Source organism: Camelus dromedarius, chromosome 6, assembly GCF_036321535.1.
Source record: "Camelus dromedarius isolate mCamDro1 chromosome 6, mCamDro1.pat, whole genome shotgun sequence".
Classification (NCBI taxonomy): Eukaryota; Metazoa; Chordata; class Mammalia; order Artiodactyla; family Camelidae; genus Camelus; species Camelus dromedarius.
The window spans coordinates 10,723,332-10,741,083 of NC_087441.1; the positions used below are offsets into that span (position 1 = coordinate 10,723,332).

Sequence of the window (17,752 nt, forward strand, 5' to 3'; positions counted from 1 at the left end):
GTCCTTCAGTCACACCAACCACCAGTCAGTCCCGGATCACGGAAACTACGATCAGACCCCTGCTTGCCATGAAACTGAACTCCGAGACCTCCGTCAACTCACCCTGGAAAGGTGGGCGTGCAGTTCTTGGTTGAGAGGCCCATCGGCCTGTAAGAGAAACTCGGCCTCCACTTGCCATGACGTCTTCTAAGCCCTTTGGGACGAGCTCTGTGGAGCCTCTGAGACTTGAGAGAAGAAAATAAAATCCAGATGTAGCTTTGCAATATTTCAATTAGTCACTTGCACTACTCATTTTAAAACAATGATCTGATTCAGATGAAACTTAAGATTTACACTTTGAATCAATTTGTCTTAGAGGCAAAAATAACTATTTCTGTTTTCACGTAAACTGTTTTTCTAACTTTGCAAAGGTCATTCTTTTGGAGTGAAGCGTTCCAAGGCTGGTAAGTTCAAATTATAGAAAATCAAAACGGGTAAGTCACACCAGGAATAATGTGCAACTTTTATAATAAAACATGAGGCACGTCAAACTGAGTTTGTTAAATTTACCTTAAAGATACATGTACCGATTTAGCTTTAGAAAACATCTCGTGTGTGGCCACACCTTGCAGGTCAGATTAGCTCTGCTGTCAGCGGTTGGTCGTACCCGTCGCCCGGCTGTGTGACCGGAGGCCTTCGTGCCGACTTGCGTCCCCGGGACGCCGCCGAGGCCGCTCTTCCTCTCCCCAAAGAAGGTGCCAGTCGTCAGAACCACGTCATTTTCAAATGAGGGGAAAAGGAAGCATCATGACTTGTAAGATTTAAGTTCTGATTTCTTTCCCTCTTCCTTTCAGAATGTTGTTCCCTGAAGCTCAGCGCTTAGAAAGCACTGGAAAACTGCTACAGTTGGCAGACGTGGACCCCACTCTTCGACCCATCCAGCTCTCTGTCTCCCACTTTAAGAGCCTCTGTGACGTGTACCGGAAAATGTGTGACGACGACCCACACCTCTTTGCTTACAATTTCAGAGAAGAACTCAAGCAAAAATCAGAAAATAAGGTGACAAGGAGAGGTGCAGACCCCGGCTGCTGCTGCAAGGGCTAGCAGCCGGCTGAGTGCTGATTTTCACAAGCCGAACTGCTCGTGTGCACGCTCACCGGAGGTGACTGGCTTCCCTCTTACGGCACAGCTTGGTAAAGAGAATAAACATCATCAAATAAGATACAGTACAAGCTTCCTTTTAATATATATACTGCATAGATATGACATGTTTTCGTATAAACAGCGTCTATTACAACCTTACAAAAATGAAGTATCTGCATTTGTACCCCAAACCCACATTAGAATAATTTAAATATGCTTTAAATAAAGCAAACCCAACAGCTCAAAGAAAATGCCCAGAGGATCGGGGGGAAAAAATGACCTTTTAAAAGCTAATAATCACACCTTCCCCACCTTTTTCCACATAAATTAAATTAATTAGAAAGCGGTTTTATTTTAAGGAGTCTAAGTCATTTTGATACCTGCTCAAAAGGGATATAAACTAATTTACAAATTCTGACCAGTTTAATCTAGTTTTCTGATCCACAATAAATTAAAATAACTTAACTCTTTACAAGTATTTGTGGGAAAATGTATACTGCATAAAACCCAATAATGACTAGTTTTTCTGCAATTTCCATTTTACCACTAGTTTAAAAGTGAAACCAGCAATTTAGCCCACATCTGGGTTGAAACTGTACTAAGACTTTCCATGGCTTTCTGTCTCATAAAAACACTCCTCGTTGACAACCGATGTTAAACTCTGGACACTGAACTCTCGCTCGAGAACAGCATTGAGATCAAGGTTGGCGTTTTCAGACCGACTGTCCAGGGACTGGTGCCGGGTCTGCGCCTTCAGCAGTGTCCCCCTGTCCCTCTTGGTGCTGTTGGCTTTCCGTTTGATGGCGCAGAAGTGCCCCCGGACCAGCTTGGACTGCGGGCCCCCGGGCTGGCCGTCCCTGCTGGGTGGCCCGTCAGCCAGAGGGGCATCGGGGTCCTCGGAGATCCTCAGTCTCTGGAACTGAATCTCGATGTCTTTGGTCGGGCTGCCGCGCCCGCGGGGCTGGTGATGGTCCTCGTCGTCGTCGCTCAGAATGTCGCTCTCCTTGATGAGCCCGTCCGGGAAGGCGGCCAGGCTGGCCTGCGGGCCTTTCCCGGGCTCCGGCTGGCTCCCCGCCGCCGGGCAGCCGCTGCTCGGGGTGCTGCTGCTCAGGCTGCCCTCGTCCGAGTCCAGCGAGCTGCCCCTGCCCGGCTCGCCCGGCCACTCGCTGCTGGAGGAGTTCTTGAGGCCCCTTAAGGACCGGGACGAGGCTGCAATGAGAGGAGCACGGTCTCCCTCACGACAGGGGAACCGACGCCAGGGTGTGGTCTGCATCGGGGGTTACCGGTTCCACACCGCACGTTCCCTTTTCTCATCTCACTTCAGTTACCCAGCCACCAGGACTCGGGCCGATATGCATGTACTGCAGATATGGACATTTTTTTACTTATATTTATTTGAAATCTTAAGTTGCGGAATTTGGCATCTGTAGATGACCAATGACCAGAGCTCAATTATTTAGCTAGAACAGTAAGCTCTGAATTATCTTAAGGGCTAGGATTCTTGTTTTGCTGATGGATAAATTTAAAAGTTAGTTGCTAACAAATCTAGGTTCCCTTATTTCACTAAAGGACTGTAGTTTGACAAGTAAGATTACACTAAATTTCTGTGCTCACCTTCTCACCCGTTTATGCCCATGCTGCTCAGTTAAAGTAGAAAAATGCTCTCTCTCATGAGAACTGTGTGCTGGAATTTCTAGCCAGCTTCCACAGATTTAATACAAATACTGAATCGTGTGTGTGTGTGTGTGTGTGTTTAATTCCCTTCTCTTGAGCCAGAGGGAAACAGGGGTCCTCGGCTGTGGTGTCTGCAGACAACAGCGCATTTTTGCCGGCTCTAGTTTGTTTTGCCAATGGAGAAAAAATAGAAAATATACAGAAAGTTTGAAGAGGTCAAACTGTGACCAAAAAAGAAGAAATACATTTTGTAAGACTAAAAACAAGATCGAAGATATTAACAAAATAGTTAACATAGAAAGAAGGCTCTAAAAACTTAAGCTGAAATTTCAGAAACAGGCAAAAAGGTTAAGAACAGCGTGATTTGGAATGTTTGCCTGTGGACTTACTAAGAATGAGTATATTAAGTTTCTTGATCTTAATTCATTAGGTATTGGCTTTCTAGAGGCCTTGCACTGTTCTGAGCAGTGGGAACACTGCAGTGAGCAGAGCAGGGCCCTCGACTCCGGTACATCTCAGCGGGAGGGAGAGTATGAGCGATGAGTGTAGACTGTCAGCCAGTGCGGGGTGCGGAAGCTGCGGGATGGTCATAGTTCATAAAAGGAGGGCAGGCAGTGAGAGGCATGGCTAGGTTTCTTAAAAGGAAATAAAATCGCCACACACACCCCCCACCCTGTGTACTGAGTGCCTGGCTTAGGGCTTACAAAGCCTCCCCGATGATTTACGGGGTGATGACGGGCACAGAGACGCTCACAACGCTTTCCTGAATAAACCCAGGGCCAGCGGAGCACTCACCTAGTTTGGCCGAGACAGGAACGCGGTTCTTCAGGGGTACCAGGCGATCCTTGCATGTTTTTTCCAGAGGGAATTCACACTTGATGTGACGCCTGAAGTTCTCCCTCAGAATAGATCGAATCACCTTGACGATGTTGGTTTTGCTTTCGTTGTCACTGGTGGGGAGAGAGAGAACATTGGTGGTGCCCACAGTCTCGTCCTGCCTCCCTTCCACGTCCCCTGGTCCTCCGGTGGCCTGTGACCGCTGTCAGCACAGACTGACAGCAAGCCACGCAGCCTTGGTGGGCTTGGTCGCCTCACTTACAAAAGGGGTGGGAACTGACAGTTCCTGACCTTCCTCTGAGCACTGAGATTTGGGTATATGTTTAGTCAGTGTGTCCTACTACACTTGCCGGTTTGGGGATGTCATCGACTCAGGAGGGCACTAAAACCCACTTTTAAAAGAACATAATCCTGTCTCACTCCCATTGGCCTTAATTCTGGGGAGGCAGTGATACCTGCAGCAGAGCTGAAAGCTGGTTTCTGGCCGTCCTTCTACTTCTGACCTCGTGTGGATCAGCTCCCACAAGGAATTACTTTCTGTCCCTGTGTGGAAAGAGACAAGGGGCTGCAACTCCGCCACGGATGCTGTGGTGAGGAACACGTGTGAAGTCTTAACGCTCAGGATTTAGTAACTTCTTAAAAAGTCAAATGCTCCCACTCCTGGCTCATCATTTTCTTCTGTAACTCATCCTCCTTAGGGCTTCCACACACACTGACAGAAAGTTAACTGCTTCTCAGTTACATTGTACACTTCCTGAAGTTTCCATCCATCCTAGCACTCCCTCTCTGCCCCCGGATTCCATCTCTCTGGAAAAGAGGGTAAATGGGTCTCACTTTCCAGCCCCATTCCTTGGAAGGAACAGCAGGATGTGCTCAGGCGCTCTAGGTAAAAGGCCAGCCCGAAATTTGGTCACGGTCCAGGAAACATACGCACTTCTGACAAAAACTGACCAGGGACCCGAACGCCCTGCGTGCCTCAGCCTGCTCCTTCCCGTCGCCACGGGCACCAGAACATGGTGATTCTAGAAGGATCTCCCAACATTTTCCAGGGTGGGAGGCTTTTTCTCTTAACCTCAAGGAATTTTCTGGTAGCAAAATTTGCAAAAATTTACTAAATTTGTGGACCTTTGTTTCTTTAACAGATTTTAGGGTATCTAGGGTTTTAGAAAGAAAAAGTTGCAAACTGTTGATAGTGAAAATAAAAAAACAGTGTAGAGCAGGATTTGGCAAAGAAAAGCTGTCCACTGGCATTTATCTTCTCAAAAATCTGTAAAGAAACGTCATAACCATCTCCCTTGCCCTCATTTTCCTTGCCTATAAAATACCAAAAATTACCCCCAGGTTCTTCCCTACTCTTTCATTCCACAGTTTAAAAAAGTCCCTTAAAATGTTTTTTTTTCTGGCATCTGTATGACACGCAACAGTTACCTGCTGTATTCCCCAGTCTGACTTGAAGTGCGGATATGGGGATCAACCAGCGAAATTTAAACGGGTCCAGGTCAGCAGAGCTGTGTGCAGGCCGGGAATTCGAGGGCTGTGATAGGAAAGCCCACCAAGAACAGCGTTAGAGCAACTTGCTCCCCGGGGGCAGGGGAAGGGGAGACACGTGGGGCTGTGAGCGATCCCTGGGGCGGGGCTCCTGCAGCTGTGTGCGGCTCAGAGTGCAGGAGGGGATCGGGTCAGGAGTGCTCCCAGCTCTCAGACTGGCTGGGGATAGAGCAGAGTTGTGGTTTGGAGGGTAGAAAGTTCTAGATTTGGAGGTGCAGTATAGCTCAATGGTAGAGTGTGTGCTTAGCATGCATGAGATCCTGGGTTCAATCCCCAGTACCTACATTAAAAATAAATAAACCTCATTATTCCACCCCCCAAAAAATTTTTTTTTAATTCTAGATTTTTAAGCAAGAATGACAAGCAAGCCTTCCATGACTTCACATTTCCTCTAAAAGGAAACCAAAGTCACACAGACTCTGATGTGTGTGGAGCAAAACTGGGCCATTTTTAGGGAAAGAAAAGTGGTTTTCTCTGTAGGCCCAGCATGGGTGTTTGTCTACCCCTTCTTTTAAAACAGGCATCTTTGGTGGGGAGAGTAAGAAATACCTTAAGTATCTGATCTGGTTAGTGACCCCAGGAATAAGTAGTGTCAGTCAGGGAAGCCTTGTGCTCAGCAGGCTTCTCAGTTCAACCACAGGAAGATACAGTCATGAAAAGGTAGCTGTAATTGAAACTAATTCTTGTCTTACCAATTTCTTTTTCAGTTTGCAGTTTTCTTTATAAACCAATATGACAGCTCTCTTAAAAACTAAAGGAAGGAAAAGAGAAAGAAAAGTCTTTCATTATTTTATACAAACTCTCCCAAGGCTGAACTATAGCTGAATGTTTTAATAGAACTCAGCTCTTCAAGCATGACGCTCCAAGATCCCATGACGCTAACTAACACGAGTGAATAAATGGTACTTCCTCCGTCTGCATTTGAATTATGCACGAGTCTGCTTATGGATAAGCTATTATCTGAAGGAGATCCTGGCATTTGAGTTTTTAAATCCTTGTTTTATTGGAAGCTGAGGACATGGTGTTCATCTCAGTGAGAATACACAGTCTAGAGTCACTCTCCCGGCTCCTGGTGAGAATTGGGACATTTCGAAGTGCAGCAAACTATTGAGATAGCAGGTTTCAAAAGAGCCTCGGGAGATGGGTTCCTGCGATGCTTGGCGAGAACACTGAGCCAAGCAGCAGAAGGGGGGCGATAATGAGCGTGCGGGGACAGAGCTTGAGAGAGTTGGAGGCTGGCCGTGTTCAGAGTCCTTACAGCAATGACTCCAAGTCCTTCTGGAAATCAGGAGTTAGCTCGGCCAGTGGGTTCAGCAGGTGGTTCTTTCTTGCCAGCCTCTTATTTAAGTTTACATTCTTTTGAATGGACTACTAACCAAATACTGTGAGTTCCAGGTCCTTTCTGGCTTTTCCTAGAGACAGAAACGGATTCAACCAGGAAACTGTAGAGTGCATCAGAAGTTCCCCCATTGAAAGTTCTGTTACCTAAATGGCAAAAACAGGAGATCAAGAAGATATGGAAACCCAGGAGGCGCTGTGTCATGTGAAAGAGTGAGTCACACGTATAAGGTCATTGCTAAAATGCAGGTATATTCAGTTTGATTTTTATGGTCCTTGTAAACACGGGGCCATAAATAGTGGCAGTTTTGAAAATATGCGCTCAACATCAGAGTGTTTGAAAACAGCATAAATGTGAAGGCGTTTTGCTCCAGGGCACACATTGCATGCGGGTGACCCGCCGCACAGCAGTAAATCCACCCCAGTGTCAAGGCGCATCTCAAGTGCCTTTGTTCACCCTCCCGCCAGGATCCAGGACATTCACCTCCTCTAATCCTTAAACCGCACCTGGCCTGCAAATAAGGAGAAGTGCCAACATCAAAGCTGACCGTCATAAAAAACCTAAACTCCAACTGTTTTTTGTTCTTGCCTTTTACCACTTAAATTACATTGCTTCTTATCTGCAGACTTTTTCAAGCTCAAGATTCTAAACTTAGTAAGCCAGCCAGAAAAGAAAAAGAGACACATTGTCAAATTCTACTTAAACTACTTTTATAAGTAAGGAGGTGGCCACCAATAGTTGATGTTATAAAAGAAAAAAAATTTAAAGGAAAAACCCTCAATTCTGTCCACGTGCTGGCTCCCCGTGAGCCACCTTTGCCTGTCCCACCACCTCACATTCACCCCACCCCACCCCCAGGCCCAGGATCTCCAGAAATGTTCAGCCTCTGAGATCTGTCTTGACCTCATGCCCCAGGGGAAAGGATTAAGAGGCAGGAACATGAGCCCAGTGACATTTTATCTTTTTTTGTACGATGTTAACAGGACATAAGGCTACATCTTTAAACCAATGTAATGAATTTTATGTTACATTTATATTTAAATTATGTGGCTTATTATAAGCATTAAGACCGAAAAAACATTTTTTTTTAGGCATTTTCTCACACAGGAAAGCTCTAACAGGGTGGCCGGGTGTGGAGGTCACCTCCAGACCAAGTGGACACAGGCCCAAAGCCTCTCAGAATCCAGAAGTCCTACCGACCTCCTTCTCTGTTCCGCTCTGCTCTGCCACCAGCTGGTCGAACACCGTCCCGTAATCCTCATATATCTTCTGCATCTCATTGATGTGGCTTGCTACTTTTTCCATTGCCTTGAGTGCTTCTGCAAAATATGCAATCACGTTTGTTTTATCATTTTTATTTGTTTGAAATCCTGTCCAACTGCAGGATGAAAAGCTCAAGATTCAGGGCAGAATTCAAGACCACTTCTTACTAACAGCCCCACTACTGAGGTATGTCTCAAAGCACCCATGGTAACCTAGTTACTATAGTGAGGAACAGGAGGATGATCTTCCTCAAATGCTCTTTGAGATGAGGCAGAGGACAAGTCAACAGTCTCACTAACCCTAACAGCTCCCAGTTACTGAGCACTTTCTATTAGGCGCGTCTATGAGGTGATTTATGTGAAACATCTCATTTATTCCCACAATAACTCAATGACTGTAGAACCTGTATGGTCCCATTTTACAGATGAGAAAACTCAGGTGCAGAGGGGTAAGTTTTTGCCAGACTTCCAGAGACAGACATAAGAAGTGGAGTCAGAATCCGAACCCAAGGCTGACTGGCCACGGGATATGTGCTGTGGAGTTTTGCCTCTCCTCCTGGACCACCTCCTGAAATAGTGATCCATGTCAATTTTTTAACAAGAACTTACAAATGCCTCTGTAAATGCCCAATTGCCAGAGCAACTGTTTGCACATGTGCATGGTGTTTATTTATAACTTTCTATAGGGCATGTGAGGGACAAAATGATTGTGTCAAAGTCAAAAAGCAAAATTTCAAGTCACCTCCAAATTCACTATTTTTCCAATTTTGTTCTTCTGACTTACTATTTTAATTCCATCGGGATGGACTTTCGGAGGGCATTTTTTTTTAACAGATCCCTTTTAAAGATCATCTCTGTCTTTTCTGTCTGACTTACTTCACTTAGTATGATAATCTCTAGGTCCATCCATGTTGCTGCAAATGGCATTATTTTATTCTTTTTTATGGCTGAGTAATATTCCATTGTATTTAAAGATCATCTTAATGCAAAATGAACTGTTCACACAGTATTTGAATGCTAATCATAATTTGTAGCATTTATTTATAGGTTTTCACTTCCCTACAAAAAAAAATTATCCTTATGACTTACAATACAAAAGTACACTTGTCATAGGAAAGGAGCTAGTTTAGTTTTACACTCCTCTGGGTGTTTGCTATTCAGTAATACGAATATTTATTAATTCGTTTGTTTCTCTCTCCACGTGCTTTATTACATGCGGTATAACTGGACCTCTGGCTTTGACACATGGAGAACAAACCACTATTTCTCTCCAATCCAAAGAGCATCTCTTTAACGGATACTCTATTAACTGTCAAACTAGGGGGCGGGGGCTTTGTGTATCTGACAAATGTGTGTCTTAGGCCAGTCATTTCTGAGGTTACGAGAGAAGCCACATCAGCGTCAACTTTGGGAGTCTGGTTTCGGAGTCAGGCTCCGCTCCCAGATCTCCACAAGGTGGAGCTTCACCCAACATACTTGATCAGCAGCACTTGGGCGGCAAACAACACAAAACTTCACAAAGTCGCAGGGAAACCGGCTTGGGTTTTGGCTTTGGGAGCACTGTTTGTGACGTGACCTGAAGTAATTGACTTCAATTTACTTACTTCAATTCACTGAGCTTAAATTACCTTCTTTTAAAAGTGAAAATGGAATCTTTCCTCCAGTGAGATCATTTTTGCCAAAATATTTTGCCCATCTAAAGGGATGGCCATGACAGCTCTTTTCGCCTAGTAAAACTATATCGAAGATTCACACCCCGAGGATGGAGAACTGTTTCCGGACGTGACGCTAAGCGGGGGGAGGGACCTCATGGGCCCCGGGGTGGCAGCCGGCGCCCCGCCCCCCAGCCCCTTCCCCGCACCTGTCAGGTGGTAGTGCTCCTCGCTGTCGTGGTCTGTCAGGGACACGAGCTCCCGGAGCAGCAGCGGGTACTTGAGCACCCTCTGCACCGGCTTGATGAGGTAGGACTCCAGCGTGGAGGAATGCTGCTTGGTGGGATTCCGGGCGTCCAGAAAAGCCTTGAAGGCTTTGTCAGTTTTAGCTGCAAGCAGATGGAAAAAGACCCTTAGAAGAGCACGGCAGGATGCAGTAAATTCCACTGCATTTAGGCTGTAATGGAGTTACACACCGTCCTCCCAACGCCATCCTTCAAGCCAAACCCAAGTGCATCATGGGTCAAGCGCCTGGCTGTCGGCGTGGATTCAGCACCACGCTCTGCAACGACTCCCATGAGCAAAGGGAGCTTAGTAGGCTAGGGAGGAGGACCGCCTGCACACCAGAGTCGAAGTGCAGGAGTGTCTGCCTTCAGAGGCACATTCACAAGCAGACCACCCATGAGAGACTGATACAGGCACCAAAAGAGCGAGCTTTAATTCATAAAGCCACAAACCGGTTTTATCCAGCCCTACACCATACCCCTCCCCAGCGAAAGATTCATATAGCAAAATAAACCAGTATTTTTTCCCACTGACCTAGTGCAAATTGTCACTTATTCTATACACTTAAGATACACTTAAGGCCTATTTAAAGCAAGATCTTTTTTTTTCTCTTTAAAATAAGTTGATAAACATGGCAGCATCCATCCCACAGCTCAGGCAGCCTCAACCTTCCACCAGAGGTGACACTCAGACCCTCTGGGCAGTGGAAACCACCTGTCTGTCAGGTGTCACGAAGGTCCATGCGGGAAGCCAGGTGCATTTCGTTTTGAGAGTAGACACACCAGCTGTTGCTTTGGATTCCACCCGTTGGCACTGGTTGACCGGCCGTTGGAATTCAGCCAGTTTGAATGAAGACATACCTTTATTTAGGGTTTGAACTTGTAGGAGATGCAGTACTCTTTTGAATGACCCCCAGACAAAGCAGACGGTGAGATGATCCTTCATTTTTGCAGCAAAGAAGGAATTGCGCAAACCACTGGTATGCTGTTAATTTACTGTACTGTCCATGAGAAGGTGTTCCTGGGGGAAAACTGGTTCTTTCTGGTTTAAAGAACCAGAGAAGGCAGATTTGGGCTGGGTCTCGTTAACCTGAAGCACTCCAAGACTTCATTTTCTCAACCTGAGCCTGTTCCAGGATGCTGTGAAATTCTGGGTTTAAACCAAAGGCAGAGCTGCATCGGTGGACTGGCCACACACCATCAGTGTCTGGATGAACCTCTCCGTGCCCTCCACAGTGGCACGGAGGACCTGTTCCCCAGGTCTGAAAAAGAAACATGGAGAAGCAAACTCCGGATTCTTTCCAGTGATGCCACTGACGAGAACTTAATGACAGAAGAAGGGGCTTGGCACGCAGCTAGGCTGCTGCTACCTTGTTGACATAACTGAAAAAGCCCCAACACAGAAGCCCCTCAAACACTTGCCATTGTCATGGGGGAGAGCCCCGATCCCCCGGCTGCCAGAGAGGCGGCAGATCATGCTGGGCGTGAACTACACGAGGCCAACCTTCACTCCGCAGAAGGCACTGAAGTCCTGGGGAGAGCAACTTTTATCCTGGAAATTTATGTTATCACAATTCAAGCTTCAGTAGGTTCTGATCCTCTTTCCAAATACACTTGAGAGGGTGCAGGTAGCCTGGTGACCTTTCCTGGAGACAGTCTGGATGAACCGAAATAGGATTACATATATTTTCCTAAGATGCCTCCCACTGTCAGACTCACGCAGGGAGTGACCCCTGAGGACCTGTGTTTGTTTGATGTCCTCCATGCAGATTGAACAACCGCTGCCCGTGACCTTGAGCTTCAAGACCTCGTCTCATCTCTGCCACCAGAAATGAGAATTCCAAGGAATGGGATAGAAAAACATCTTCTGAGAGAGACAAATTTGACAATTCTCATCTCATACCTAAACAGGTGTGTAGTGACTGAAAGAAGCCTTCGGTGATAACGTAACTGCAGGTAAGCATTCCTTACACTTCAGGGCATTGCGGGAACAGCGGGGACACTAGCCTGATGACACAGGGATGGTGACTGAAGCACAGGCGCTCCCTCCAATACCCCCGCATGCGAAGAAGGTCACAGCTGTCATCAAATCTTTGGATACGCTTCCCAGGCTGGGCTGACTGGCTGGCCCGGTACTGGAAGTCCCGGTGAATCAGCGCACTGGCCGTCTGGCCCCAGGCTGACCACTGCAAGTCAGAGGCCCAAGCTCAGCCATCTTCCTCAGCTCCACAGAGCAATGTTTGCTGTGGACAGCCACGGGAAGAGCCCTGAGGGTGGGTCGCCCGGGTCTCCCTGGACTTAAATAAAAGTCTTCAGTTAAAGCTGATAAAATAAGATGATAAAAATGTGGGGAGACGCAAGGTACTTCAGTGACAGGATGTGCGCTGTGATAAATATCAGTCTCACCAAAGAGGCTTTAATTTTATTTAACACACTTCTTGTGAGTTTGGTGGTGGTTGTTTGATGGTGAGTTTTTGCACTGGATCCTCGGGCTTAAGAAGAAGGTAAACAAGAAAGGTAGAAAACGGCATACGTTGCTTTCTACTCTCTCCAGAAGATTATGGTTAGTTAAAAGGTTTTAGAGCATGGAATTTGGTGAAAAAAGAATCCAGACCTAATTTAACAGCAAAATGACACAGGGTAAGCAGTGTCTCTGCTCTCAGGCACACACACTCATTGTCACCAGCAAACCGAAAGAAATGGAAAACTTTCCCTTTGATGCCTGTCAATTTCAAAGTCAATGATGGAGCATCATCCATTAAAATTACACTTGTCCCTACTTGTCAGATACAAAGTTACTCTTTATCAATGATTAAAACTACAAAAGAATCACTACAAAAGACACGAACAGCTCACCTCGCTCCAGAACCTTCTGCACTTTGATGTGATTGGCGCAGAACCCGCTGTACAGTTTGAAGTGGTCCGCGTAATAAAGGAATGAGCCCCCGAGGGAAAACAGCAGTTTCTAGAAGGAAAGGGGGAGGGTCACTAGACGCAGTTTCATCAGTGTCTGCTGGCTCCGGCGCAGCGTCTCACTGCCTTGGCGTCTCTGTGGCATCTGTCCTTCAGATCCCAGAGCGCTAATGCCTTGGAAAGACACTGAGGGAGAGCAGCCCAGGGCGGCCCCATTTGCCCAGTGGATGGAGAACAGCTTCCCCCCCTAGCAGATCTTCCATTTGATTGAAAAGTTTCCGGCAGCTAAGCCCATTGACACAGTGTACAGTCAAGGACGAGAAAGAGGGTCCTATAAAAAATACATCTGACACAGCGGGATATTAATCACCTGAGAAGCTAATTTATAAAGGCGACCCTGCATTCTGTGGGATGTACGATGCTCACTATGTACTTCCGGGGTCCCTCTCTACTGCCTTCTGCCTTTTCTTCCCGGGATGGACCCCTTGCCAGTCACCGATGCCCACGTTGGAGACAGGGCTCCACAGAAGAGAAGGCTCTCACAGAACAAGTGAAAACCTATGCTTTCATCCCAGTGTCCCAGCAACCCAGAGAGGCAGAATCAGATGCAGAAGGTGCTCTTGCCTCAGAGCCATCGCCCTGCAGGTCCTTGGGTAGAGCTGAGTAAGGAGCGTGGACACGGTCAACAGCACGCAGACTCTGTAAAAGCCGTGCTGCCCAGACATCTGATTCCCAGAAGACATCTACTCTAGGGGGAAAATGGAGCCTTCTTTCACCAGCTGCCACAGGAAAACGTGCAATGAAAGCACAAAACTTGCCGTACACCAGAAATTAACACAACATCGCAAACCAGCTATACTTCAATTAAAAAAAAAAAAAAACACTGAACTTATCTTTTCAATGGTCGAGGGAAAACATTCTTTTTCAAGGGAGAACTTTGCACTGTACCCACTCATTTCTGCTTTAAACCTAAGTCTAAAATACTTACTCTAAACTGCGAGGGGGTTTCAAGTATGTTAAAGTCAGACGATGCTGAAATCCCATCCTCCAGGGTCTCCAGAAACACCTTTTGAAATTCAAGCATCTCTGGCAAACTTCCAAAAAGTGATTCCATCTGTGTGAAAATCAGGATTTTAAAAGAGGGTGTTGGCAATGAAGATCCAGATACCACTCACTCAAATGACAAATAAGTCACAAGTCATTCATCAGGAAGGAGACAGAAGTAAATCTCTTAAAGAAGACGGCATATTTATCATGGGATATAGATTACACACAGTGAGATTTACAGCTCCAGTTCCTGTAATTCTAAAACAGGGTTTTAGGTGGATGAATTCAAACTGGGGGAAAAATGGAAGTCAGGAGAAAAGAACTAATTACTGTGACTTAATATTAAGTCATGTATGAAAAAGTAATTTTGGTCACACTGTCTACCATAAAAAGGGCACAACTGTCCTCCTGTGCTTGTAACTCCTGCCACTGGGCTTCATGGGACAGAGGCCACGTAAATAAACGGCTTTGGAGGAGGCCACACTCGGGATTCTCTCAAGATCCTTCAGTGCTGAATGTTCTTTTGGGATCAGCAGATAAAATCTAGGGAGTTCACTAAAGGGCAAACAGAAACTAACCCATGGGTCAGTGGAGGAGGGAGGGTGATCATTTACCTCATCTTGGGTAAGAAAGGTCTCGCTTTGAAGTGGCTCCAAGTATAAGTCAAAGAGGCAGCTCAGATCCTGAAAGACAAAGGAAGACAATCTTTAACCCATTAGTCTCCAAAATGCCCGAGATGTTCCAGCAACGCTGACCGCAGCTCCAGCCTCCCATCAGGAACAATGATGCTTGCTTCTTGTTGAACTTCCCTACCCCAAAGTGGTGGTGATTGTTCACCGAATTCAAAGAGGTTAATAGCAAAATACATTAGGCAGCTGGATTTCACATTTTTCTTTACAGCTTGATCACCTACTTTGCTGATTTAAGTATCTTACTGGCAGAACCAGGATTGCTCTCAGCTTCTGAAGCAGGAGCACTGGTCTCCCGGCAGAGGAGGTGCGTCCTGACCTCCTGACCAGGTGTGACCACTTCTGCTGGGTGACCTGGCTTCCCCTTCTGCACCAGGGACATGGTGGCAGCTCCAATGTGGACAGCTGAGCTCAGAGGGACAGGACTAGATCTGGGGAGCTCTTCAACTTTGGGGCCAACGCACTAGCAGATTTCAAACTCCCACATTCAAAGGCAAGAAAAATTTTTCCAAAGGTTAGTGGTCATAATGATTCCAACCTGGGCCATTTTTGAGTCTCCAAGTAAACTGGCCTCCAACAGTACAGAATAGTGGGGACTGACCATATTTATAAAACTCTTTAGATAAAGTTTAGACAAAGTGTTTTTTTAAGAAGTAATTTGAAGCCAAGATCAGGATATAATTTAGTGATAGAAAAGATTTTTTTCTTGTTTCATTTATTCTGAAGAATTTTGAGTCCTAAAAGACCTGAAGTACCACTTCTCCCTCATTTTACAAGGGAGAAACCTAGCTCTGGGGAGCTTCGTAAAGCCAGGAGCCTCTTTCCTGAATCATATCAGGGAGACGTGCATGGTGAAAATTCCAAGTCACGGGCAGAGATCCAGGTTAGGTTCAAGAACAAGTAAAAGTCCATGTTAAAAGTCAGCACCAAAAAGAAATTTAAAAAGAATACTGATGTGTGTGTGTATGAATCACAACGGGTACCAAGTGGTGGTGACCTTGTCAGAGGTGGCGGTGGGCTATGGTGCCGGCCGCTGCTGCCTGGGAGCTCGGACACGCGCTGAGCCGCGGGGCCAGGGCTGCGACACGGGGGGCACAGGAAGCAAGGGCAGGTTGCTGGCAGAGAGCAGGGAGAGATCCTTTATACCTACGTCGCCCGCAGCATCCACCTCAGGCCCCGACCAGCATCACAATGCGGTGACCCTCCCGGTCGGAGTGTGCTCACAGTAAAACGTAGCAGCAGCAGCAACGGTAATGAAAAGGGTCGTGGGCCCTGCTCCCAGCCGTGCCCCCGAGCCCGCAGGTGAGCGCCGGGCCCTCGGCACGTTGTCGGAGGGCTCTGAAGCCTCGAGCAGCCCAGCGCACAGGGCTGCCGGTGAAGGTCACGGAGGCTCCCGGGATGATTCCGACATCGAGTCTGAGCCCTCCATGTTCACTTCCTCTCCCCACATTAGACGCAGGACAAGACGAGATGGGAAATGAAACGGAACTGCCCTCTTGAGAGCCCCTTTCTTCCCCGTGGGACCAAACCAAGGGGCTTCGGGTAGTTCTCCTGGCTGCCTGTGAGTGAGGCTTCAGGCAAAGTCCAGATTAAAATGACAGTGATGTTAATTAAAAAGGAAGCTCAGATACATCTGTGGAGGAAGAAGGTGATAGCTGTGTGTGTGTGTGTCTGTGTGTGCGTGTGCGTGCGCATGCTTGCATGTATATACACACCAAGGCTTAATTCACGGATTTGGCACGCTAGAGCTGGAGCAGGTACACACTTGTCTCAGACCCCAGAAGAGGGACTTAGAGGGGACGAGACTGCTCAAGTCCACACCGGCAGGTGGAGGCGAAGCCAGGACTGGATTCTCAGCCCACCACGCTGTGCCAGGCAGCTTCCAGCAACTGGCCAATGAGGTGAGTTTAAAATAGTTTTAAAAAACATCCTCAAACACTTAAAGCCAAAGAGCTCTGTCTTCCCAGGCACCTGCACCTTTTATAAAATGTTTCTCAGACTACTAACAGAGGCCTCTGAGATAAATAAGTGAACTCTCTGGGTACCAAGAACTACCCCGTGTGGTGACCGGCAACTCGACGGCAGGGCTCTGGCCTGGATGGTGACGTCCTGCGCTCTGGGGCCCATCCCAGCACCTGCTGGCGAACAAGCTGTTCCCTAGGTCCTCATTCCCTAAACTGATCTCCAACCCCCTTTTATGAAACCAGCACAGGCTCCCTTCCCACAGGCTGCAGATGACAAACTAGAACATCTGTCTCCATAGTGAAAGCCACCTTGGGAACAGAATGAACCGAGAAACAAATCTTCCCAAGTCCTCTCAGCTCTTCCACCCTCTCGCCCTCCCCAGCATCTCCCTCGTGAGCGCCAGGGTCCCAGGCAGATACGACCCGGAGACGCCCGCCAGCGAACAGCTGGCCAACACAGGAGGAGAGCCGGAAGCGGTGCGGAGCAGCCACGTTACCTTCACATAGGACTTCTCCGTGTCCACGAGCTCCTGGATGACTTTTCGGAGGCGATCGGCATCGGAGAGGTGGCGAGCCAGCGGCCTCGGGGGCGGGTCCTGACTCTCCCTTGGTCCATCCATGCCGTTGGTCTGGGTGTCGTTAAAACCACACAGCACCGCGATCTCCTCAGCGCTCTGGGAGGAAACAAGAGGCACAGGACGTTTTCCACCACTACCCACCGCCCACCAGGGACGCAGGGACTCCGGCTCCGCCCGGCGTGCTCTCAGATGGCCGTTTCTTTCATCTCAAGCCGCGCTGGCTACCATTCAAGACTCCAGCAGTGATGACACGAACTCACACTCGTTCAGACATTCACCTGAAGCTTTCTCACTTTCACAGGAGCGGTCTGACAGACGCTCTTTTAGACGAGAGAGTCAGGCACAGCGCTAGCCCTCTGCCAGCCAGTGGAGGCTGCGCTAACGTCAAGGCTGTGGCTCTCTGAGAGCATGGTGAGGGACAGGCTCACTGGGTCCTCTCTGTCCCCTCACTGGTTGGCCTAACAGCTCAGTCACCCACACTAACCGGCCCTGGGAGACTCGGCAATGATGCAGCAGCGAGGGCCATTTCTAGGTTCTAGGATGCTCTAGGGTGGCTCGGCCACGAGGGGCTGGGAGTTCCACCCTCAAATCCAGCCCTGGAGCTGTCATCTCGGACCAAGGAGCAGAGTTACAAGTGGTAAGTTTGAGCTGGGAATGGGAGTAGAGGTCGAGATGTGTAGGAAAGACAGGGTCCCCACCCTGAAGGGGTGCAGAGCCCAGCGGGGGGCACAGACAGGGAACAAGTGACACAGCAAAGCCTGGGGAGGCTCCAAGGGAACTTCCGCGCAGGGGGGAGCCTTGAGCGGGTTCTTTTTCTTACGTACGTATCTTTTTTACTTTTTC

General features: G+C 47.7%; 2 protein-coding genes across 12 annotated transcripts in view; one reads left to right on the top strand and one right to left on the bottom strand.

Moving 5' to 3' along the window:
• Positions 1 to 2,856, top strand: part of TFB1M (transcription factor B1, mitochondrial) — a 59,483-nt gene extending 56,627 nt beyond the window's left edge. The window contains exon 7 of one of the 2 annotated variants that reach the window (XM_010994028.3): positions 834 to 2,856. In XM_010994028.3, coding sequence (XP_010992330.3) covers positions 834 to 1,083 — 250 coding nt within the window. In that variant the 3' untranslated portion in view covers positions 1,084 to 2,856. The remainder of the gene's footprint in view (positions 1 to 833) is intronic. The other variant, XM_064486552.1, reaches the window with a different exon arrangement.
• The window catches only part of TIAM2 (TIAM Rac1 associated GEF 2), a 216,277-nt gene that overhangs the window by 3,772 nt on the left and 194,753 nt on the right, over positions 1 to 17,752 (bottom strand). For 9 of the 10 annotated variants that reach the window (XM_031456597.2, XM_064486537.1, XM_064486538.1 and 6 more), the window contains 13 exons: positions 16,829 to 17,005; positions 14,293 to 14,361; positions 13,620 to 13,745; positions 12,575 to 12,683; positions 9,644 to 9,823; positions 7,721 to 7,839; positions 6,558 to 6,666; positions 5,874 to 5,932; positions 5,062 to 5,167; positions 4,089 to 4,176; positions 3,592 to 3,746; positions 550 to 2,331; positions 103 to 224 (listed from right to left, as the gene is read on the bottom strand). In XM_031456597.2, the coding sequence (XP_031312457.2) occupies positions 1,721 to 2,331; positions 3,592 to 3,746; positions 4,089 to 4,176; positions 5,062 to 5,167; positions 5,874 to 5,932; positions 6,558 to 6,666; positions 7,721 to 7,839; positions 9,644 to 9,823; positions 12,575 to 12,683; positions 13,620 to 13,745; positions 14,293 to 14,361; positions 16,829 to 17,005 (1,908 nt within the window). In that variant the 3' untranslated portion in view covers positions 103 to 224; positions 550 to 1,720. The remainder of the gene's footprint in view (positions 1 to 102; positions 225 to 549; positions 2,332 to 3,591; positions 3,747 to 4,088; positions 4,177 to 5,061; positions 5,168 to 5,873; positions 5,933 to 6,557; positions 6,667 to 7,720; positions 7,840 to 9,643; positions 9,824 to 12,574; positions 12,684 to 13,619; positions 13,746 to 14,292; positions 14,362 to 16,828; positions 17,006 to 17,752) is intronic. The other variant, XM_064486539.1, reaches the window with a different exon arrangement.